The sequence below is a fragment of the Physeter macrocephalus genome, chromosome 11, assembly GCF_002837175.3.
Source record: "Physeter macrocephalus isolate SW-GA chromosome 11, ASM283717v5, whole genome shotgun sequence".
NCBI classification, from domain to species: Eukaryota; Metazoa; Chordata; class Mammalia; order Artiodactyla; family Physeteridae; genus Physeter; species Physeter macrocephalus.
The window spans coordinates 58,122,387-58,141,987 of NC_041224.1; the positions used below are offsets into that span (position 1 = coordinate 58,122,387).

Sequence of the window (19,601 nt, forward strand, 5' to 3'; positions counted from 1 at the left end):
ACCAAGGAAATGGAGCAACTAGAACTTTTAAACATTGCTTGTGGGAGTGTAAATTGATCAAAACACTTTGTAAAACTGCCTAACGGTATCTACAGAAGTTCAACATACATATTCTATGACCTAGCAATTCCATTCCTAGGTATTTACCCAAGAAAATTAAGTACATATATCCACCAAAAGACAAGTACATAAATGCTCCTAGCTAAAAACTGAAAACAATGCAATGTCCATCATCAGGAGAATGAATAATTTGTGATACATTCATACAGTGAAATAAAACAAACAAAACCCAAAAAAGAATGAACTGGTGATTCACACAATATAGATAAATCTCAAATACATTATGTTGAATGAAAGAAACCAGACACAAAATGTACATACTGGTAGATTCCATTTACACGAAATTCAAGAATAGACAAAAACTACTCTATGGTGATTGAAGTCAGGATAGTAATTATTGGGGTGTAGGGGATGGGAGGCAAAGGTACACTGATATGAGAGAACCCATAGGATGCTGGAAATGTTCTGGATCTTGATCTAGAAAGTAATTAATTACACAGGTATAAACATGCAAAAATTCAGCTTAAGTGGAACATTTAAAATTTGCCTGGTTTCTATACACAAGTTATACTTCAATTTTTTTTAAAGTGCCCTATATAGCATCTACATTGTAGTAAAAACAATGCAATAAAAATAATTTTATCATTTCAAAAAATTATTATTTTTTAAATTTAAGGCTATCAGGGTTACCGTTTTCATTATCTCATAACAGGCAGACTGCATCACTTCCAACTGGTTTGCCTACTACCAGTTTCTCCTCACTGACAGGTTGTTTTGCCCAGCACATATTTGATTTTGCTGACCTCCTGTAACAAACTTCCTTGACTCTCATGTGTCAGTGGGATATAGTACAAACACCTCATTGAAACAAAGACTTTCTTAATCCACTCCCTATCTGTCTTACCAGACCCAGGGCAACCTCTCCCCTCCATGCCCTTAACCCCCAGTATGCAGAACATTTCATATCTCTTCATGTTTGGTCTCCCGCCCTGTGCATCCACTGCCCTACCTCTGCTTCTTCCTCTATCAAATTCCTCCTCCATTTCACTGTCCAGCTCTCAAGGATTTGCTCTCAAATGTCTGCCACTGGTTCCTACAACCCTTAGCTCCTACCTTCCTGCCTCTTTCTGAGCTCAGTATATTCCCCATATTAACCCCCCCCCTCCTCACTCTCTCTCTCTCTATATATATATTTTTTGCGGTACGCGGGCCTCTCACTGTTGTGGCCTCTCCCGCTGCGGAGCACAGGCTCCGCACGCGCAGGCTCAGCGGCCATGGGTCACGGGCATGTGGGATCTTCCCAGACCGGAGCACGAACCCGTGTCCCCTGCATCGGCAGGCGGACTCTCAACCACGCCGCGCCGCGGCACGCGGGATCTTCCCAGACCGGAGCACGAACCCGTGTCCCCTGCATCGGCAGGCGGACTCTCAACCACTGCGCCACCAGGGAAGCTCCTAAACCCCCTATATTTTATATGACCTACTCCCTGAGCTAAATGTTTTCTGAGAACTGGCATCATTTCATCTCTGGATCCCTGGGCTCAGAACTTTGCTAAATAAATGGGTGCTAACAGAACTGAATAATAAGGTTCATTTTTGTCCCAGACTTCTGGTTTTCATAGTAATGTTGCTTCCTATTAAATTCTTCACTGCAAGCAGACTTGGGGATGAAAGTAGATACAGACGATATAGTTTAAATTAGACATAAATTAGTGTTTTCTATAGTTTGGGTTTCCTTTTCAAAGGAGACAAGTCTCCTGTGCTGTCCCATAGAACAGCTATTAATTTGTGACTATTTAAATTAATTAGAAGTAAATGAAACAAAAAATTCAGTTTCTCAGTTTCTTTAGCCACATTTCACGTACTCAGAAGCCCCATATGGCTACTGGCTACCGTTATGGACGGCGCAGAATGGAGTATTTCCATCATCGTATAAAGTTCTATGTGATAGCGTTGGAAATCTATGGCCTTTACGCTTACTCTCCCCTCTTAGAACACTCTTCCATTCTCTCCCACACCGCTTCCGCTATAACCATCATCATCCTTATTATGTCTGTAATTGCTTGCGTCTTTTAATAGACTTAGGGTTCCAGGAAGGCAGGTGCTATGTCTTACTCCTGAAGCTCCGGTGCTTAGCTCTGAAGCCCGGGCACACAGTAGGCGCTCAGTAAATGTTGAATTAATGAATGACAAATGGGAGGAACCTTCCAGATACACCAGTCCAGGCCCGTTCTCCATGCTGATCGGTTCCTCATCAGTCTCCAGCGTTTTTTAAGTTTTACGCTTATTTTTAACTGTCCTCCAGAAGAGAAGTAACTGCACAGCACCTGTCGACTCCGGAGGCGGCAGCAGCAAGCACAGGCGTCACACGCTCCTGGGCCCGCCCCCTCCCGCCTCCGCCCCGCCCCGCCCCCACCCGGCTCGCCCAGAAGCCCGGAGCCCGCGCAGCTGCTTCCCCTGCTCGCCACTGCGCAGGCGTGGCCCGCGAGCGTGGGTCGTATAGAGGCTGCGGGCTGCAGGCACTTCGGAGTGAGGTGGTCTTGCGGCCTGTGTTCGGCCAGCTCCAGCCGCGCGCAACCTGCCTGAGGCAGCGAGCCTAGTCTCCCCGCGCCCTGGGCAGTGTGGTCATGGAGAATCAGGTGCTGACGCCGCATGTCTACTGGGCTCAGCGGCACCGCGAGCTGTATCTGCGCGTGGAGCTGAGTGACGTGCAGGTAAAGGCAGGGCGGCGGGACGTGCGCGGGTCTCGGCTCCTGGGAACTGCTGGGACCCCAGTCCCCTTTGTCCGGGTGCGTACCGGCGAGCCAGTAGCGCGCCAACGGGATCCAGGACGCGGTGCGCTCTCGGCGTCCAGGCCCGAGCAAAAGCTGGCCCACATGGAGGCAGACCCTGGGCGCGACCCTCTGAAGGCTTCAGGTACCTCGGGTGTTGCGTGAGCCCCGCGCGGGCCTCGGAGGCTGCCCCGGGCCTCTTCTTTGTTTGCAGTCTGAGGCCTGGTGGAGCCCGAGCCTGGTTCTGGAGGCCTGGCCGTCGGAGTTCGTGTTTGCCGAAGCTCTTCGAGGCGTGGGATGTCGTTGGGTCGGGGGTGCAATGTGCCAGTGGCTTGCCGGGCCGTGGCTGGACGTCTAGCGCTGGCCTGAGAGGTCCAGCGGGTCCTCTCGGACCTTCAGGAGGCCCGCCGCTGCCTTGGAGGGGTCACACCCACCTCCCAACCATTAAGTGATGGAAATAATTCTTGTTAATTTTAGTTCTAAAGTCCATAAGACCCCGAAGAAGTGATTTATCCCCCCCGTCCCGAAGGCTGTGAGCTCAGGTTTGCTGAGTTGCATAGAGAACTACAAAATTAAGTTACGTTGAGTATTTATGCTTGATCTCATTGGCCCTCATGAGAACAGGCTGAGGCCTCCTAAATGGTGGAGCTCTCAGGACCTGTGTACCCCTTTGTCTCGGTCCAAACCATCCAGGATTCCCGTTTTTGAGGAACTGGAGTTTTCAGTCTGGAATGTTCTTTCTACATTCTTACTCCCTACTCTCCTTGACATTTATGGCATTTTGTAACCTCCTTCACTCCCCTTAACTCTCTCTGCCTCAGAGTCAGGCGTTTATGTTCGGATCTGTCAGCCCATCTGGTATACTGTTTTGCAAGGTATAGGTGCTCTTTGAGTGTGGACTTGAATTTGCTGAATTTAATCTTTTCTTCTGGAATATAAACCTGTTTTCCCATTGAAACTTAAGACAATACTGACCAGAATGCCTTTAAATAGGCTGTGTCATTTAATGTGTTAAACCAGGCTGAATTGCGTCAGAGGATGTATAAATGTTCTATGTCCCTCTACTCTGCTCCAGGGTGTTTTAATAAAAAAGGAAAAAACAAACAAAATCTTTGTAGATGGGGATCAAAGTGTCCTTCTAGAGAGGATTCTAACATAAGTCAATAAGAAAAGTACAGAACTTGTGTCATGGCAATCTCTCTTAAGTATTCAGTTAAACATTGTGTAGACCAATTAAATAAACTCAGGCCTCCTCTAGTAGTAATAAGGATGTAATATTCTGGGATACTTTTGAGGCTACAAACAGAAAAGATATTTTTAGGGGAAGTGGGGTGGTATTGGTGGAAAAGAATGGAAATTAGTTGGGCAAATGAAAGAATGCGTCATACTTAAATTTTTCCTGAAAGATCTAAACCTTTTAGTTAAGAAACATGAACGCATGTGTTAATCATACTTGATATATTTTAAAACATAAAGGTTTGCGTTTGGAATATATTATAGTTAAAGAAATGTAACGGTGGAGGGAAAAATGGAGTTTTCTTTTGGAGAGAGAATCCTTTTTTTATTCTTTGGGAAAAAATAAATCTTTTTCCCCAGTTGAGTTTTTGGTTTTTCTCAGATTTCCCATCTGTAATTCTGAGGCATCCATTTCAACTACCATTAGTTTTAAAGTAACATGTTAATACCATTCATTAAAGAAACCCCCTACCATGTGTGAAATACTACAGATTTACAAAAATGAGTCAGACAGACTCAGCTTTCCAACGGCATTCTATCTAGGAGGAAGCATATTATATACTAACAGAAAGTTTTGTGCATGAGTATGTTTATTTGTAGAGTCGGAGTTGAATACTGAACCAGGTCCCTGGCGTTAAAGGAATTTGTTACCTCTCTTTTCGTTAGTTAGAGGTGACTTCCAGAAATAAGGTGAAGTATTCTTGTGAAACTGAGACTGGGAGAACTTCCCAGAAAGAGGACGGCATAGACTTTCAGATTGTCCAACTTGTACGTGTCAATGCCCTACAGCCAAAGAGTTCCAGGAACACACCTCTAGTTAAACAAATTGTGTTTATTGCTCATATCAGCAAGGGAGAGCATACTCCATGGGTTTGCTCAAAATTGATTATAGAATTTGGACTTTGGTGATTGGGGGACAGACTAAAGAAGCAAGGATTTGCTTTAGATTAGATGCTGTCAGAAAGCGGGCAGTTCTATGGTTGGGTATCTGAATAAATCTTATATATAGGGAAGAGAGACCAGAACAAGAATAAAACTAATTGGTAGAGAAGTGGCAGTCACTTATTTTGGCCAGGAGAGGAAGGGTGTCTGGTATTTTGTGGGTGGCATTGTGGCCATGTTTTTATCTGTGCTTACACAAAATTATGAAACGGCCTTTGTGTCATTTTATCAAGGTATTCTGTGAGATTGTTTATGTCCAATAAATAGTAGAATAACGTGTTCTAGCTGTGAGTGCCAGTCCAGCTTTTGAATGTCAGGGGCTGCTCCTTTTTAAAAATTTCCCAATTAATTGTTCTCTGCAGGGCCTGTGAAACTGGTGATTCTGGCTTGGGATGAAGCAGTTCGTTTACTTGTTTAATGAAAACCGTTTGTGGAGCACCTACTTTTGTCTCACCTTAAGCTAGGTGCTGGGTTGTTGGACAGCTCTCTATCCCCCCTGCTCTTCGTAGCATATGTGTAAGTGAGTTTCGATGTTGAATTGCAGTTTGGGGGAATCAGCCCTGCTCCCTTCCCTTTCTGAGACACAGAGAACCATCAGGTTTTCACATCTCTACTCTGTCTTTGGAGCTGCAGACAGTGGGGCTAGGGCAGGGTTACTTTCAGAATAGAGTTTGTTTTCAGGATAAGCATGAAGGACAGATTTGTGCCAACAACCATAGTTGTTAAAGCATTTGATCATTTATCAAGGTTTTTGTTTGTTTCAGTTATATGAGGGCAGTGTGCATAGCTCTGTTTGGGAGCTGTTTGAAAGATACTGTTCTTTTTTTTTTTTTTTTTTTTTGCGGTACGCGGGCCTCTCACTGCTGTGGCCTCTCCCGTTGCGGAGCACAGGCTCCGGACGCGCAGGCTCAGTGGCCATGGCTCACGGGCCCAGCCGCTCCGCGGCACGTGGGATCTTCCCGGACTGGGGCACGAACCCGTGTACCCTGCATCGGCAGGCGGACTCGCAACCACTGCGCCACCAGGGAAGCCCAAGGTACTGTTCTTGACCTTACCTAATAGAGAGTCTGGTGGAAAGAGTGGTAACTGGAGGCATGAGATTGGGTCCTTGCTCTTCTGCTTAATATCTGGTGTCCGTGGATTATTCACTTAACCTTTATGAGCCTGAGTCTTTTCATGCAAATAAATGTGAATAATAACACCTAATTCACAGGATTGTTTTGAGGCTTAGATTGGATAATGGATTTGAAAGTGCTTTGTGAATTCTAGTGTGCTATTCAAGTGTAAGGGATTATTATTGTGATACTAAACCTTAGATGAGAGAGAGAAGCACAAAGAGCAATGGAACAGAATAGAGGCTGTTAGCAGATTTATCCATGTATGAAAACTTATTGAACAACAGTGGTGGCTTTACAAATTAATAGGGGAAAGGATGAACCATTCAGGAGATTGTATTGGGACAATTGGTAATCTAAATGGCAAAAAGATAAAGTAAGATCTTGCCTTATGCTGTACACAAAAGTCAATTTCAGGTGGGCTAATGAACTAAATGCATAAAGCAAAACTACTAAAAGAAAATATAGGAGACTGTCTTTATGATATTGGAACAGGGAAGAATGTGTTAAACAAGACACAAAAACATAAACCCTAAAAAAAAAGATGACAGATTTAAGACAAGGTTGAGGCAGATATTTGTGGCACATATCACTGAGCTCTTCCTTATATGCCCAAGGAGACAGTATGTTCATTACGGCAAAAAAAATTGAAAACAACCTCAGTACTTATAAACAGGAGAATGGATAAACTGTGGTATATTTATACAACAGCACACTGTACAACAGCTAAAATAAATGAAACAGAACCAGCTGTATCTATGGATAAAGTTTAGAAATATATCAAATAAAAAGCAAGTTGAAGAATTATATGTATTCATATTATATATATGAAACCATTTATGTAACATGTAAAATAAAAGTTTGTATTGTAATGAATGACCAACATGTTGTACATGGGTAAAGAAATACAGTGGGAATGATAAACTCCAATTCTAGAATAGTGGTTGGGCTTCCCTGGTGGTGCAGTGGTTAAGAATCCGCCTGCCAATGCACGGGACATGGGCTTGAGCCCTGGGCCGGGAATATCTCACATGCCAGGGAGCAACTAAGCCCGTGCACCACAACTACTGAAGCCCGCCCACCTAGAGCCTGTGCTCTGCAACAAGAGAAGCCACCTCAATGAGAAGCCCGTGCACCGCAATGAAGAGTAGCCCCTGCTTGCCGCAATTACAGAAAGCCTGCGCGTAGCAACAAAGACCCAATGCAGCCAAAAATAAATAAATTAGAAAAAATCATAAAATCTATCATTTTATATAATCTCACTCTTGTACACATAAATATGAAAATATAAGCAAAAAAATTGGTGGAGGTGTTCTAAACCATCTTCATATTTCAGAATCCACTCTTCTCTCTCTTTTTTTAATGTTTATTTTGGCTGTGCCAGGTCTTAGTTGTGGCATGCAGGATCTTCGTTGCGGCATGCAGGATCTTTAGTTGCGGCATGCGGACTTCTTAGTTGTGGCATGCATGCGGGATCTAGTTCCCCGGCCAGGGATCGAACCTGGGCCACCTGCATTGGGAGCTCAGAGTCTTACCCACTGGACCACCAGGGAAGTCCCAGAATCCAGTCTTCTGAATCACATTTCTACTCAGAGATGTCACTGTCCATGTTTTTCCATATAGTATCATCCTCTGTGCCATTAAGAGCACTAAATGCAGCATTTCTGAAAGAATGCTCTACTGTTATCTCATTTTTTTTCAAGCCATCCATACCTATTTATAAGTTTTTTTTTTTTTTTTGTGGTACGCGGGCCTCTCACTGTTGTGGCCTCTCCCGTTGCAGAGCACAGGCTCCGGACGCGCAGGCTCAGCGGCCATGGCTCACGGGCCCAGCCGCTCCGTGGCATGTGGGATCTTCCCGGACCGGGGCACGAACCCGCGTCCCCTGCATCGGCAGGCGGACCCTCAACCACTGCGCCACCAGGGAAGCCCTATTTATAAGTTTTGATGCTGGCACATTCTTGAGACACAAACCAGGACTCATACTACTTCCTTAAATGGTTTTTAAGTGGTTATTAACTGAAATATTGAGTTGCAGCTGTGTAGTCATGCCATCTGGAATAACAGCCAAGCTCCCATATGCTAGACAGTGACAGCCATGTCATGGTTGCTACTTTGCCAAAGCAAGTGTAAGGTGCTGCTGTCAATTTTAATAAGTATTCTGATTTTAGAGATATTAAATGTGAGAAAAATTACGTTTTAGAATTAATGAGATATTAATTTCATTTTGGAGTTGTCAGTTAATACGTTTTAGTATTTAAACCCCTGAGGCAGGATGAGATCACCAGGAAGAGAGTAGGGATCAGAGATTACCAAATCAATGTCCGAAACATGTCATGGTTAGGAACCTGGGACTGTTTGCCTTGGTTTGAATCTTGGTTTTGCCACTTGCTGATTTTGTAATCTAAACTAGTTACATAATCTCTGTAAGCCTCTGTTTTCTTGTATGTAAAATTGTTATATAAATAGTATTTTATAGGGTTTTTGTATGTGTGTGTGATAGTAATATGGAACACTTTGAAAAATAATTGGCATATAGTGAGTGTTCAATGAATGTTAGTGAAATGAGCTGGGTGAGGAAAGTGGCTAATTGGAGAGGATAGGATTCATATTAAAGGGGTAGCTATTGTCATTCAAGAATGCAGGTCTGAGGTTGGCATCTAATTCTAATTTTTGAAGAAGAAGCTAAAAATCCAGATTTTTTAAAATGAAAAAACCTCATAGTTTTATACTTATTCAACAAATATATAAATGCTTACTGTGTGCTTGGTAGTCTTCTAGGCTCTGGGACTTGGGCATGAGCAAGGCAGACAAGGTCCCTGCTCTCATGAAGTTTATATACTGAGTGGCGGTGGTGGTGGAGGAAGACTGGCAATAGAAGCAGATAAATTCATCAGATAGTTTCAGATAACCATGAATGTTATGAAGAAAGTAAAGCAAGAAAATAAATATGAGAAGGAATCACGAGAACTGTTTCAGATTGGGTAGTCAGGGAAGGTCTCTTGGAGGAGGTGACATTTGAGCAGATCTAAATGGGCAAAATTATGGGGACTGAATATTATAGGGAGAGGGAACAGCTACTGCAAAATTGCAAGGTGCAAAGTACTTTGTGGTGAATTAAAGTTAAAAATTAATAAATAAAAAATATTCTCTGTAGGCCATATAAAATATTGTGGGTTCAGTTTGGCCCAAGATGCCAATTTATGTCAGAAAACTTATAGATATTAAAAAGATAGAGAGGGACTTCCCTGGCGGTCCAGTGGGTTAGACTCTGCACTCCCAATGCAGGGCGCCTGGGTTCGATCGCTGGTCAGGGAACTAGATCCCACATGCATGACGCAGCTAAGAAGTCTGCATGCTGCAACAGAGAGTCCACATGCCACAGTGAAGATCCTGCATGCCACAACTAAGACCCAGTACAGCCTAAATAAAAACAAAAAAAACCCCAAAACTGATAGAGATGAGAAGCAGCCCAGGACTGCGTCCTGAGACACTTAAACATTTAGAAGTTGAGCTGAGCAGAAAGCACCAGCAGAGGAGATTGAGAAGGAGTAGCCTCTGAGGCATAAAATCCAATGCAGTGTCCTGTAGTGTCCTCGAAGCCAGGAAAGAGGGATATTTCAGTGGGGTGTGGTCTGCTGTGTCCAGTGCTGCTTAGAGGTTGAATAAGACGAGATTGTGTGTCTGTTGGATTTGGCAATGTGGAGGTTATTGATGATCTTGGTAATAACAGTTTCAGTGGAGTGGTGAGGATGGAGGCTAGATCAGAGTAGATTTCAAAGTATTTGTGGTAGGGAAGAACAGATGATTGTAGATAACTTTTAAAGAAGTTTTTCTTGGTGGAGGGAAGGGATGAGCGAAGAAATCAGTGGTCTTGGAGTTCAGAGAATAGAGAGATCACTATGGCCAAGGATGTGGACCTTGAGCTGTGTTTTTAAGTATAAGTAGAATTTGGATCCAAAAAGGGGATTAAAGAGAATATGTACTGTCATATACACACAAAAAGAATGAGTGAGGGCTTCCCTGGTGGCGCAGTGGTTGCGCGTCCGCCTGCCGATGCAGGGGAACCGGGTTCGCGCCCCGGTCTGGGAGGATCCCACGTGCCGCGGAGCGGCTGGGCCCGTGAGCCATGGCATAAGTAGAATTTGGATCCAAAAAGGGGATTAAAGAGAATATGTACTGTCATATACACACAAAAAGAATGAGTGAAAAAAAAAAAAAGAATGAGTGAGATCTCTGTGAACTGGTAAGGATTGATTTAGGTGAAAAAAGCAAGGTGCCTAAGAATGTTTATTCTGTTTTATCTTTTGTGTAGAAAGAAGGGGAAATAAGAATGTCTGAATATATTTATTTTCTCAAACATATACAAAAAAAAAAAAGAATGAGTGAGATCTCTATGAACTGGTAAGGATTGATTTAGGTGAAAAAAGCAAGGTGCCTAAGAATGTTTATTCTGTTTTATCTTTTGTGTAGAAAGAAGGGGAAATAAGAATGTCTGAATATATTTATTTTCTCAAACATATACACACATAGAGGAAAGATAAACCAGGTGCCCCTGAAGTGGTTACCTACGGGTGGTGAGTGGGAATGTGGTGGAGGGGGATGGGTTTGGAAGTAGGACTTCTGAAGATACCTGTCTGTAAAGTTTGACTTTTTTTTTTTTTTTTTTTGTGGTATGCGGGCCTCCCTCTGCTGCGGCCTCTCCCGTTGCGGAGCACAGGCTCCGGACGCGCAGGCTCAGCGGCCATGGCTCACGGGCCCAGCCGCTCCGCGGCACGTGGGATCCTCCCAGACCGGGGCGCGAACCCGGTTCCCCTGCATCGGCAGGCGGACGCGCAACCACTGCGCCACCAGGGAAGCCCCTAAAGTTTGACTTTTGAATGATGTAAATGTTTTACATATTCAAAACTAAAATTCAATAAAAAAGGATAAAATGAAAAATCTTGAAATTAAATACAATCAAAAGGACCTAACTGTATATCAAATTGATAACATAACCATACAGATAAATAACTTAGTACAAGTAACATTTGAACACAGTACTCTGGTTCTTTAGTAGATACACTCTAAGGACAAAAAGAACTGCAAATAAATATTGTACTTTATTTATAGGTTTATTGTTAGTAAAAATATTGATGTAATTCTGAAACCTTTAGGATCAAAGAAGTCAATGTGTTAATGTTATTAGGAACCAAGATATTCACCATAAGGAGATACAAATATTAAATAACAGAAGATAAGGAGAAGCCCTATAATGTAATTTTTTTTTTTTTTTTGGCTGCACCATGCAGCATGTGGGATCTTAGTTCCCCAACCAGGGATCGAACCTGTGTCCCCGGAGTCGGAAGCACGGACTCTTAACCGCTGGACCGCCAGGGAAGTCCCATAGTTTTGAATTGGGCATTTCGGTATGACAACATGATTTTTTAAAGTCCTAGCTAGACACTAAAGATGAGCATTGAGTATACCTCAATGTGCCCAGATCATGGCTTCTAAATTACCATTCCGCAGTAGAGGAACTATGAGGCCCCTTGAAGAAATTGCCAATTATTCCAGGTCTGTGCCAGAGAAAGTACAACATCCTCAAAGGCTACAAGGTTATATCAGAATAATACAGGAGCTGGTTTGAAGGGATTTCAAATTTGTGACAATTTGTGACCAAATTTGTGACAATTTGAACACCAAAAAGAATAAGAATCATATTGGATTTTGGCAGAGTGGATTAAAAAGGAAATCCACAAGTCCATAATGATAGTCAAAAAGAAATAAAGAAGACCAGTTTGGGGGCTGAGAGAGGGGGTCAGGAGGTGGGTGTGGTTATAAAAGGGCACCATAAGGGATCTGGAACTGTTCAGTATCTTGACTATGATGTTGAGTAGACGAATGTAAACATGTAATAAAATTGTATAGAACTTACACACACAGACACACACAAATGACTACAAGTCAAACTGGGAAAATTCAAACAAGATAGGTTGACTGTATCAATGTCAATATCCTGATTGTGATATTATACTATAGTTTTGTAAAATGTTACCATTGTGGGAAAGTGGGCAAAGAGGACAAGGAATCTCTTGGTATTATTTCTTTCTTTCTTTCTTTCTTTCTTTTTTTTTTTTTTTAACTGAAATGTATTCCTTAACTACTACCACCTTTGGAGAAGCTGAACCTGACATGCCCAGTGTACTGCTGGGTAGGAGTTAGCATCTGAAATCTGGCTCATAGAATGCTTAGTGAAATCCAGGCCCTGTGCTGTGGCTAAATGCTTAAACCTTGGTTTCACACATCTATGTCTGAGGAGGATAAACTGGGCCCCCCAAACTCCTTTTTTCCTTCCAAGTGATTTAAGATATGGGGAACACAGAGTGGGGCAAGAAGTGACCTAGGTAGGAAGTGTACCACCAAGACTTCCCAGAACTCTAGCTTTCATGATAATATTCATACCAAAACCCTGTTTCCCTTATAGAGGAACCATGCCCCTGAAAGTGTAGCCTTTTTTGATGAGGTTCCGTAATTCCATCTTCCTGGCACAGAGAAGATCATCTAGATTGTTAGCCCCTTTGGGTAAGCTTCTCAGCCTGAAGTCTGTACTCTCACCTGGCAAGTTCTTAACCTAAAGCTTGGCTCAAATGCTCCCCAACCCAGCCTTCATGCGCCCCCTTTTCCTAACGCTCTTGGCTATGAATAGAGCATCTAGGCTCTCACTGCCTTTTAGTATAACCCCCCCCCCTTCACCTTCTGTCTGTCTTGTTGGTTTCCTTTGATGCATGATGGAACACAGCGAGTGGAGCCTACAGGAGAAAAATAAATGAACTAGCTATGGCACTGGAAACAGGCTGCTTCTTGCTTATAATTTTGAGCTGGGAGTCAGGAGATAAACCTGTTTCTCATCCACTGAAAAAAGAGTTCAGTTGTTTCACTTTAAATTATGCTGCCGAAAGGCATGTAGCAACTTCTGGGAATAAATGAACAATTTGGAGAATTTCCATCTCTTCTAGTCTTGGTTTGGATAGGGGTTAAGAGTGTGGAGCCTGAGGCTGAGGCACTGCATGTTTCGTTTTCATCCAACCGCCTGTAATCCGCAGCCCTTGCCTTAACCTGTAGGAATTAATTTATTTGCATGTTGCAGCATGGGTCTCACTCCTTGGTGAGGCTCTCCCCAACCATTCTATTCCCATTGTGCTCACTCTCTTCTTAATGACTGTAACACTTAACTGCTTTTTACTACTCTTTTGGTCTTGAGCATATGTTACTTGATACTATATCGTTTCTTCTCAACAGGAAATGACTCATCTGTTCTACTAGATTCTCTGCCTCCACAGCTGAGGGACTGAGTCTTAGAGATCTGTGTATTCCTCCGTAGCACCTCACATGGCACCATGTACCATTTACCATGAGCAGAATGGACTGACTCAGTATCTGATTGTTCTGCACAGCAGAGCAGTTTAGGGTCCTTCTTGCAGGAACCTGCAATCTCAGATGGGTACAGATAGACATAGAGAAACCCTACACAGAGATGTGGATAAATGACCAAATGTATTCTCTGGGGGAAGCACAGGGCAGGAGGTCGAGTGCCCAAGGCAGATGGATGGAGGGAAGTAAGCCCCTGGTTTTAATTCCATTTTCTCATTAAAATGCCCTTCTTGCATCCTTGGTCTCTTTCTACAGAATCCTGCCATCAGCATCACTGAAAATGTGCTGCATTTCAAAGGTCAGTATCCGGGCAAATGTTCTCAGTCCTCTACACAGTTAAAGAGACATAGTGGTGGTTGCTTTTTATTTTTATCTGTTTATTTTATTCACTTTCTGTTGATGCTCACCACTCTGATACTTGTGGGATAAGCTAGAATGTTTTGAGATGTATGATTAGAAAAGTCAATAATTTGTTTAATATCCTGTTTTCCCCTGGCAGAGGCAGTAGATATAGAGAAAAGGTATCATGGGCTAGAAAATAGATTTATATCTTCTAGCTCTAAATCTGCGACCACCTCGGACAACTTATTCACTTCTCTGGACCTATAAAATGAGGGTATTGGGTTATAATCTGTGTTTCTCAAACTTGAGGATCCATGGACACCTGAACACATGTCCTCAGGATCCTCCAGGGCCATAGACCCTAGATTAAGAAACGTGTTATGGATTAAATATGGTCACTTTAAGTGATGTTTAGCTCCATTGCAGCTGTGAACACAGTCGCAAACACTGAACTGTGGTAGTACTTGATTATAAGGTAGCCATCTAGATGACCCAGAATATGCTTTTTAAAAAAAATATTATAACGAAACCCCCCAAATAGAAAATTTCTTAATGAGACTTTGTGGCTCCCTGATATACTTACAGACCAGTTTAATAAGCACTGCACTCTCGATGACATCTAAAAGCTTTCCAGCTCTCACAGTCTTTGATTCTATGAATCTGCCTCCATCTCCTTCCTCCTCAGTTCACCAGCAAATTTTCTGCTGTACCTAAGAGGGTAGGTCTGGATTCATTGTTACCCAGTAGGGGAACAGTGATAATAGGGTGGGATTCTCCCTGCTCTCTCTTTGTTCTGGGTCCTTGGAATGTCATTAGTAAGTGACTGGGATTATGGGAGATTGAAGAGTTTCTGCTTTACATGAGACTCCATCTACCTTAACAGACTTGCCTGAAAGCACAACCTGGCTTTTGAATCTACTTTTCCAGGTGAGAGCAATGGTGGTAGCAGCTCAGATTTTGAGGGGGAGCTAAACATTTGAAAGGAAGTTGAAATGATAAAAGTATATCTTGCCACGTGAAGCTTAGAGACTGTCCTACCTTAAGGAATTTATGGTCTTAGAGAACGATAGCCACCTGTAGCACATATTAGGCAAGTCATACCACATATGGCCAGATGAAGAAAGATAATCGCAGGCGGGAACCAAGTGAGAGAGTTAGAGGACAGGGACGTCCCGCAGTCACTGGCTCCTAGGCACAGCACCTGCTTGCTTTGGGGAAAGGAACCATGTCAAGGCACAGGAATGGCATGATGGTCACCCTGAGGACTTTCCTCCTAGTTCCGTTTGTCCTCTCAGGAATGAGCTGAGAAAATGTTATTTTTCTTTTTTGTTCCATTTGGGATGTGCTGAAGGAACAGTCAGCTGCTCCATCATCTATCCCTGGTTGGAAGGTGTTAAATTTACAGCTTTCTTTGAGACAGTCCAGCATTTCTATGTATCCTGTGGCTTTCCTTAACCGCAGTCAAGATAATACACCTACTTGATTTTTCTCTGCTGCGGATTCAGAGCCAAAGTAAATGTGAAAGTTAAATTTATATCTATGTGTTACCTTTGGCTTTGCTTTCTGTGTTCTTTTTCCTGCCTGTTATTTGTACTGGGCATCATTGAGGCCGCATTCGAAGATTAAGTAAACACTCTGGAACTGCTCACCAGAAAGACATAAGGAGATAAACTTTTGTCCAGGATTTAGCTTATCTAGCTGTTGAGTAGCTCTGCTTACAAGCCCCCACTCATTTGCAGGACCCATTAATATTTGCATACCCATGAAAGAACTGCACTAAGCTAACATTTGAATGGCCTCGCTATGCACAAGTTCACAGTAACCCACATTTCTTTCTTCATAGCTCAGGGGCATGGTGCCAAAGGAGACAATGTTTATGAATTTCACCTGGAGTTCTTAGACCTTGTGAAGCCAGAGGTATGTTCTTTCCTTCCTCACTTCCCTGTCCATTTTAAGAAATAAATACTCGTAGTTTTGTGAAATGGGGAGCAAGGATTGTGGGGAAGAAGAAGATAATACCAAAGTAGAATATACTTTTGTTTGGAATAGAGCCCAGGTTTTAGCTTCAGAGGAAGAGGCAAGTTGGAGAACCTGAGTCGGATCTGGGCTCTGCCATTTATTAGTGGTGTGAATAATTCTCCTCACTTCTTTGAGTTTCAGTTTCCTCATGTGTTACATAAAGGATTGGGTTAAGTGATCACTATGGTTCTTTCCAGCTCTGAGATTCTTAATAGTCAGCAGTGGTTTAAGGGGTAGAGAATCTGGGGCTTGCTTTGGAGGCAAAGGGAGAGGCCATATAGAAGAATAATGAGCTGGAACAGCCCTTAAGAATTTGAGTTTAGTTGAGAAGACTCTGTAGTGAAAGACTCCCTGTGAAAAAGTTGTAACTGATACAGTACAGTTCTGGCCTTGAGGCAGGCCTTTCTGAAACAATGCCAGAAACCATTGACCATTTGAATTGAGTCATCTTCATGGGAGGAAAATTTGGAAGGTAATGGTGCACTTGAGAAGGTGATTGGATGTAGTGCCTTGCATGATGTAGATCTGGTAGGACGTTCATGCCAGTTTCTGATAGGATAACCAAGAACTATCTGCCTTTCTTATCTTGCTTTCCTCCTGTGTCATTCATGGGGGGAACCAGAGAAAGACTTGGCTGTTTTTACCAGTTCTTCCTTGTACCAGCCTAGGTCTAGATGTTTTCTTTGCTTCAGGACTTTTAGGAACAAAGAAGGAAGGGGAGTAAGTATACAGTGCAGCTTCTCTGTGTGGCCACAGTGGTTTGTACAGTTTCAGGGAAGGAGCGGGGGATGTGGGAGGGCATTCTCACGTTCTGGCTTTCTCTCCTAGCTGGTTTACAAACTGACCCAGAGGCAGGTGAACATCACGGTACAGAAGAAGGTGAGCCAGTGGTGGGAGAGACTCACCAAGCAGGAGAAGCGCCCACTGTTTTTGGCCCCTGACTTTGATCGTTGGCTGGATGAGTCTGATGCTGAAATGGAGCTCAGAGCCAAGGTCAGTAAGGACCTTAGGATCTAGACAGAAGTCATGAGGAACCCAAGTTATTTGGGCCACCTCAGATATCTATCAGAATCTGTTAGAATAAGGACAAAGTTATAAATTCCCTGAAAGACCTGGAGATGTGGTTTTATAGAAGTACTGGTCATGTATTTTGTAGACTGTCTCTCAATTGGGATTCGTTTGATGTTTTTCTCATGATTAGCCTAGGGCGATGGGTTTTGGGGAGGAAGCCCACAGAGGTAAAGTGCCATTCTTATCATGTCATATCAAGAATATGTACTATCAACATGACCTATCAGTGTTGATATTAATTTTGATCATCTGGCTGAGGTAATTTTTGGCAGGTTTCTCCACTGTAAGGTTTCTCTACTGTAATGTTACTCCTCTCCTTCCTTTACTCTTCTCTTTGGAAGGAAGTCACTATGCATAGTCCACGCTTAAGGAGCCAGGAGTTATACTTCCCATTCTTAGGGTGGAGTATCTGTATACTTTATTTGGAATTCTTCTGCATGGGAGATTTTTCTGTTCTCTCTCATTTATTTATTCAGTCATTTATTTATATCAGTATGGACTCATGAATATTTGTTTTATAGTTTGGGCTATAATCCAATACTATGTTATTTATTTTGTTGCTCAAATTGTTCTAGCTTTGGCCACTGGAAGCTCTTGCAGTTGGCTCTTGTGTCCCTTTGACACAGCTCCATCATCATGGGCCTTTTTTTTTTTTTTTTAAAGAAATTAATCCTTAATTTCTGGCGCTATAAGCTGCGCCAGGTTTACCTTGTATATTCCCTGCTCTGTTCTTTTTATTGGAGAATGGTAGTGGAAACCAAGATCTGGGTGCTAGGTGTGCTCATTGCCTCTGGGGTGTCATTGCTTTTAGGCCCTCTCAGCTGATAGAACAAGGAAATCTATGTGTGTATACTGGCCCATGCATATACACTTATGTATAAATATTTCCATATATATCCATCTATATCTGTATTAACCTAGTATAAGTTCATACTGATGTTGGAGACGTGATTTTAGCTTCTGGAAAATTATATTATAGAGGTCTTAAAAATAAAATAGCAATCTATTTCCCGTCTTAAATTTCTATTTTGTTTCTACAACCATAACAAATTTTCTGGATGTCTTTTCCAGCTCCAGGATTTTAAGGCTGCCCACTTCGTAGTTTGGAAGCCAGCTGATTGGTTTAATTCTGTGAGCATTGGATGGGCATTCTGTGATACCAGTGCTACCCAGTCAGGAGTCAGGCTTTTTGGCACCATGAGCTAGGACATTTTCCCCAAGGAAGCAAGGAGGTGGCTTTGAGGGAGCCAGATCACTTATCCAGCATGTGGACTTCTGAAAGCATCTGGGAATTCTAACTTGTGTTCTTTTTAAAAAAAAAAAAAAACTATACTTTTATTGCAGTATAGTTGAAATACAACATTGTGTTAATTACTGCTATATAGTAAAGTGACTCAGTTATACATATATATATTCTTTTTCATATTCCTTTCCATTATGGTTTATCACAGGATATTGAATATAGTTCCCTGTGCTATACAGTAGTCTAACTTGTGTTCTTGGAAAACTTCTGTCCGAATTCTAGGAAGAAGAACGCCTAAATAAACTCAGAATTGAAAGCCAAGGCTCCCCTGAAAGTAAGTTGCCCCTGCTGCTGTGGTAGTTACCAGTTAACTTGTGACAGAGATGGGGGTATAGATGAGTGTGATATGACAGGAGTGCTCGCATTGCGTAGGGGAGTACGTATGAGAAATCCTTAATGTCCAATGCTTAAGCTGTGCGCACCCACATCAAAAGTCTAACTTTTAAGGTTTTCCTTCTGTTGGGGGCCTAACATCATCTGAGTACACCAAGGTTGGTATAGCAGAATGGAAGAACCTCAGTCTCCTGGACTGGCCTAATAGGTGGGTGCTAGGTAGGGTGCTAGGTGGCAGCAATTCCTGCAGAGGTGTGGAGATTACTGCATAGGTCCATCATTGCACTTCTTCCAGCCTGGTGTTTTTGTCCCAGCTGAGATCATAATGGCTGTGGTTGTCAACCTTAAAGATGGAAAGTATTCTGTATAGTCCTGCTGTTCATGAACCTTCTAAAAATCCAGTTCTATTTCTGTGTCTGCCCAAGCAAGGAGCTCTGTAAGTGTATTATCGTCTGGGTATTATAGATTAAATTCAACAGCTATCTTAAATTTGTGGCGTATGGAAAGCATTGCACTAGGCCCTTGAGATGTGGAGACAGTGACTGCATCAGAGCACCTGTGCTCAAAGAGCTTCTGTTCTAGTAGGAGGACCATGCAGGTCTATACAAAACTAATGCTGAAAAGTAGAATAAAATAAGCGTTCCTCGTATGTCCTAAATTGAACTTTTTCAGTTTTAGTGGCACTTATTTGACATGCCATAAGTAGGAAAGGGGAAAGTTTTAGAGCAGTGGTTTTCAAACTATGTTCCATGGCACCCCAGGGGTTTCCAGAGATGCTTTGGAGGGATAGGCCAAGCAAGCAGGTCTACTTCAATCAGAGCAGCTTGGCTTTTGTGTTTTATGTATTAGGGTTCTGAATAAAGTTTCTTTTGAAGAAGACATTTTATTGCTTTTTTTTTTTTTTTTTTTTTTTTTTTGTGGTATGCGGGCCTCCCTCTGCTGCGGCCTCTCCCGTTGCGGAGCACAGGCTCCGGACGCGCAGGCTCAGAGGCCATG

General features: G+C 42.7%; 1 protein-coding gene across 1 annotated transcript in view; it reads left to right on the top strand.

Moving 5' to 3' along the window:
• Window positions 1-2,510: 2,510 nt before the first annotated feature.
• HACD3 (3-hydroxyacyl-CoA dehydratase 3) overlaps window positions 2,511-19,601 on the top strand; it is a 34,193-nt gene continuing 17,102 nt past the window's right edge. Inside the window, exons 1-5 of the mRNA XM_007105157.4 lie at window positions 2,511-2,774; window positions 13,793-13,835; window positions 15,723-15,796; window positions 16,727-16,891; window positions 18,495-18,546. Coding sequence (XP_007105219.1) covers window positions 2,688-2,774; window positions 13,793-13,835; window positions 15,723-15,796; window positions 16,727-16,891; window positions 18,495-18,546 — 421 coding nt within the window. The 5' untranslated portion in view covers window positions 2,511-2,687. The remainder of the gene's footprint in view (window positions 2,775-13,792; window positions 13,836-15,722; window positions 15,797-16,726; window positions 16,892-18,494; window positions 18,547-19,601) is intronic.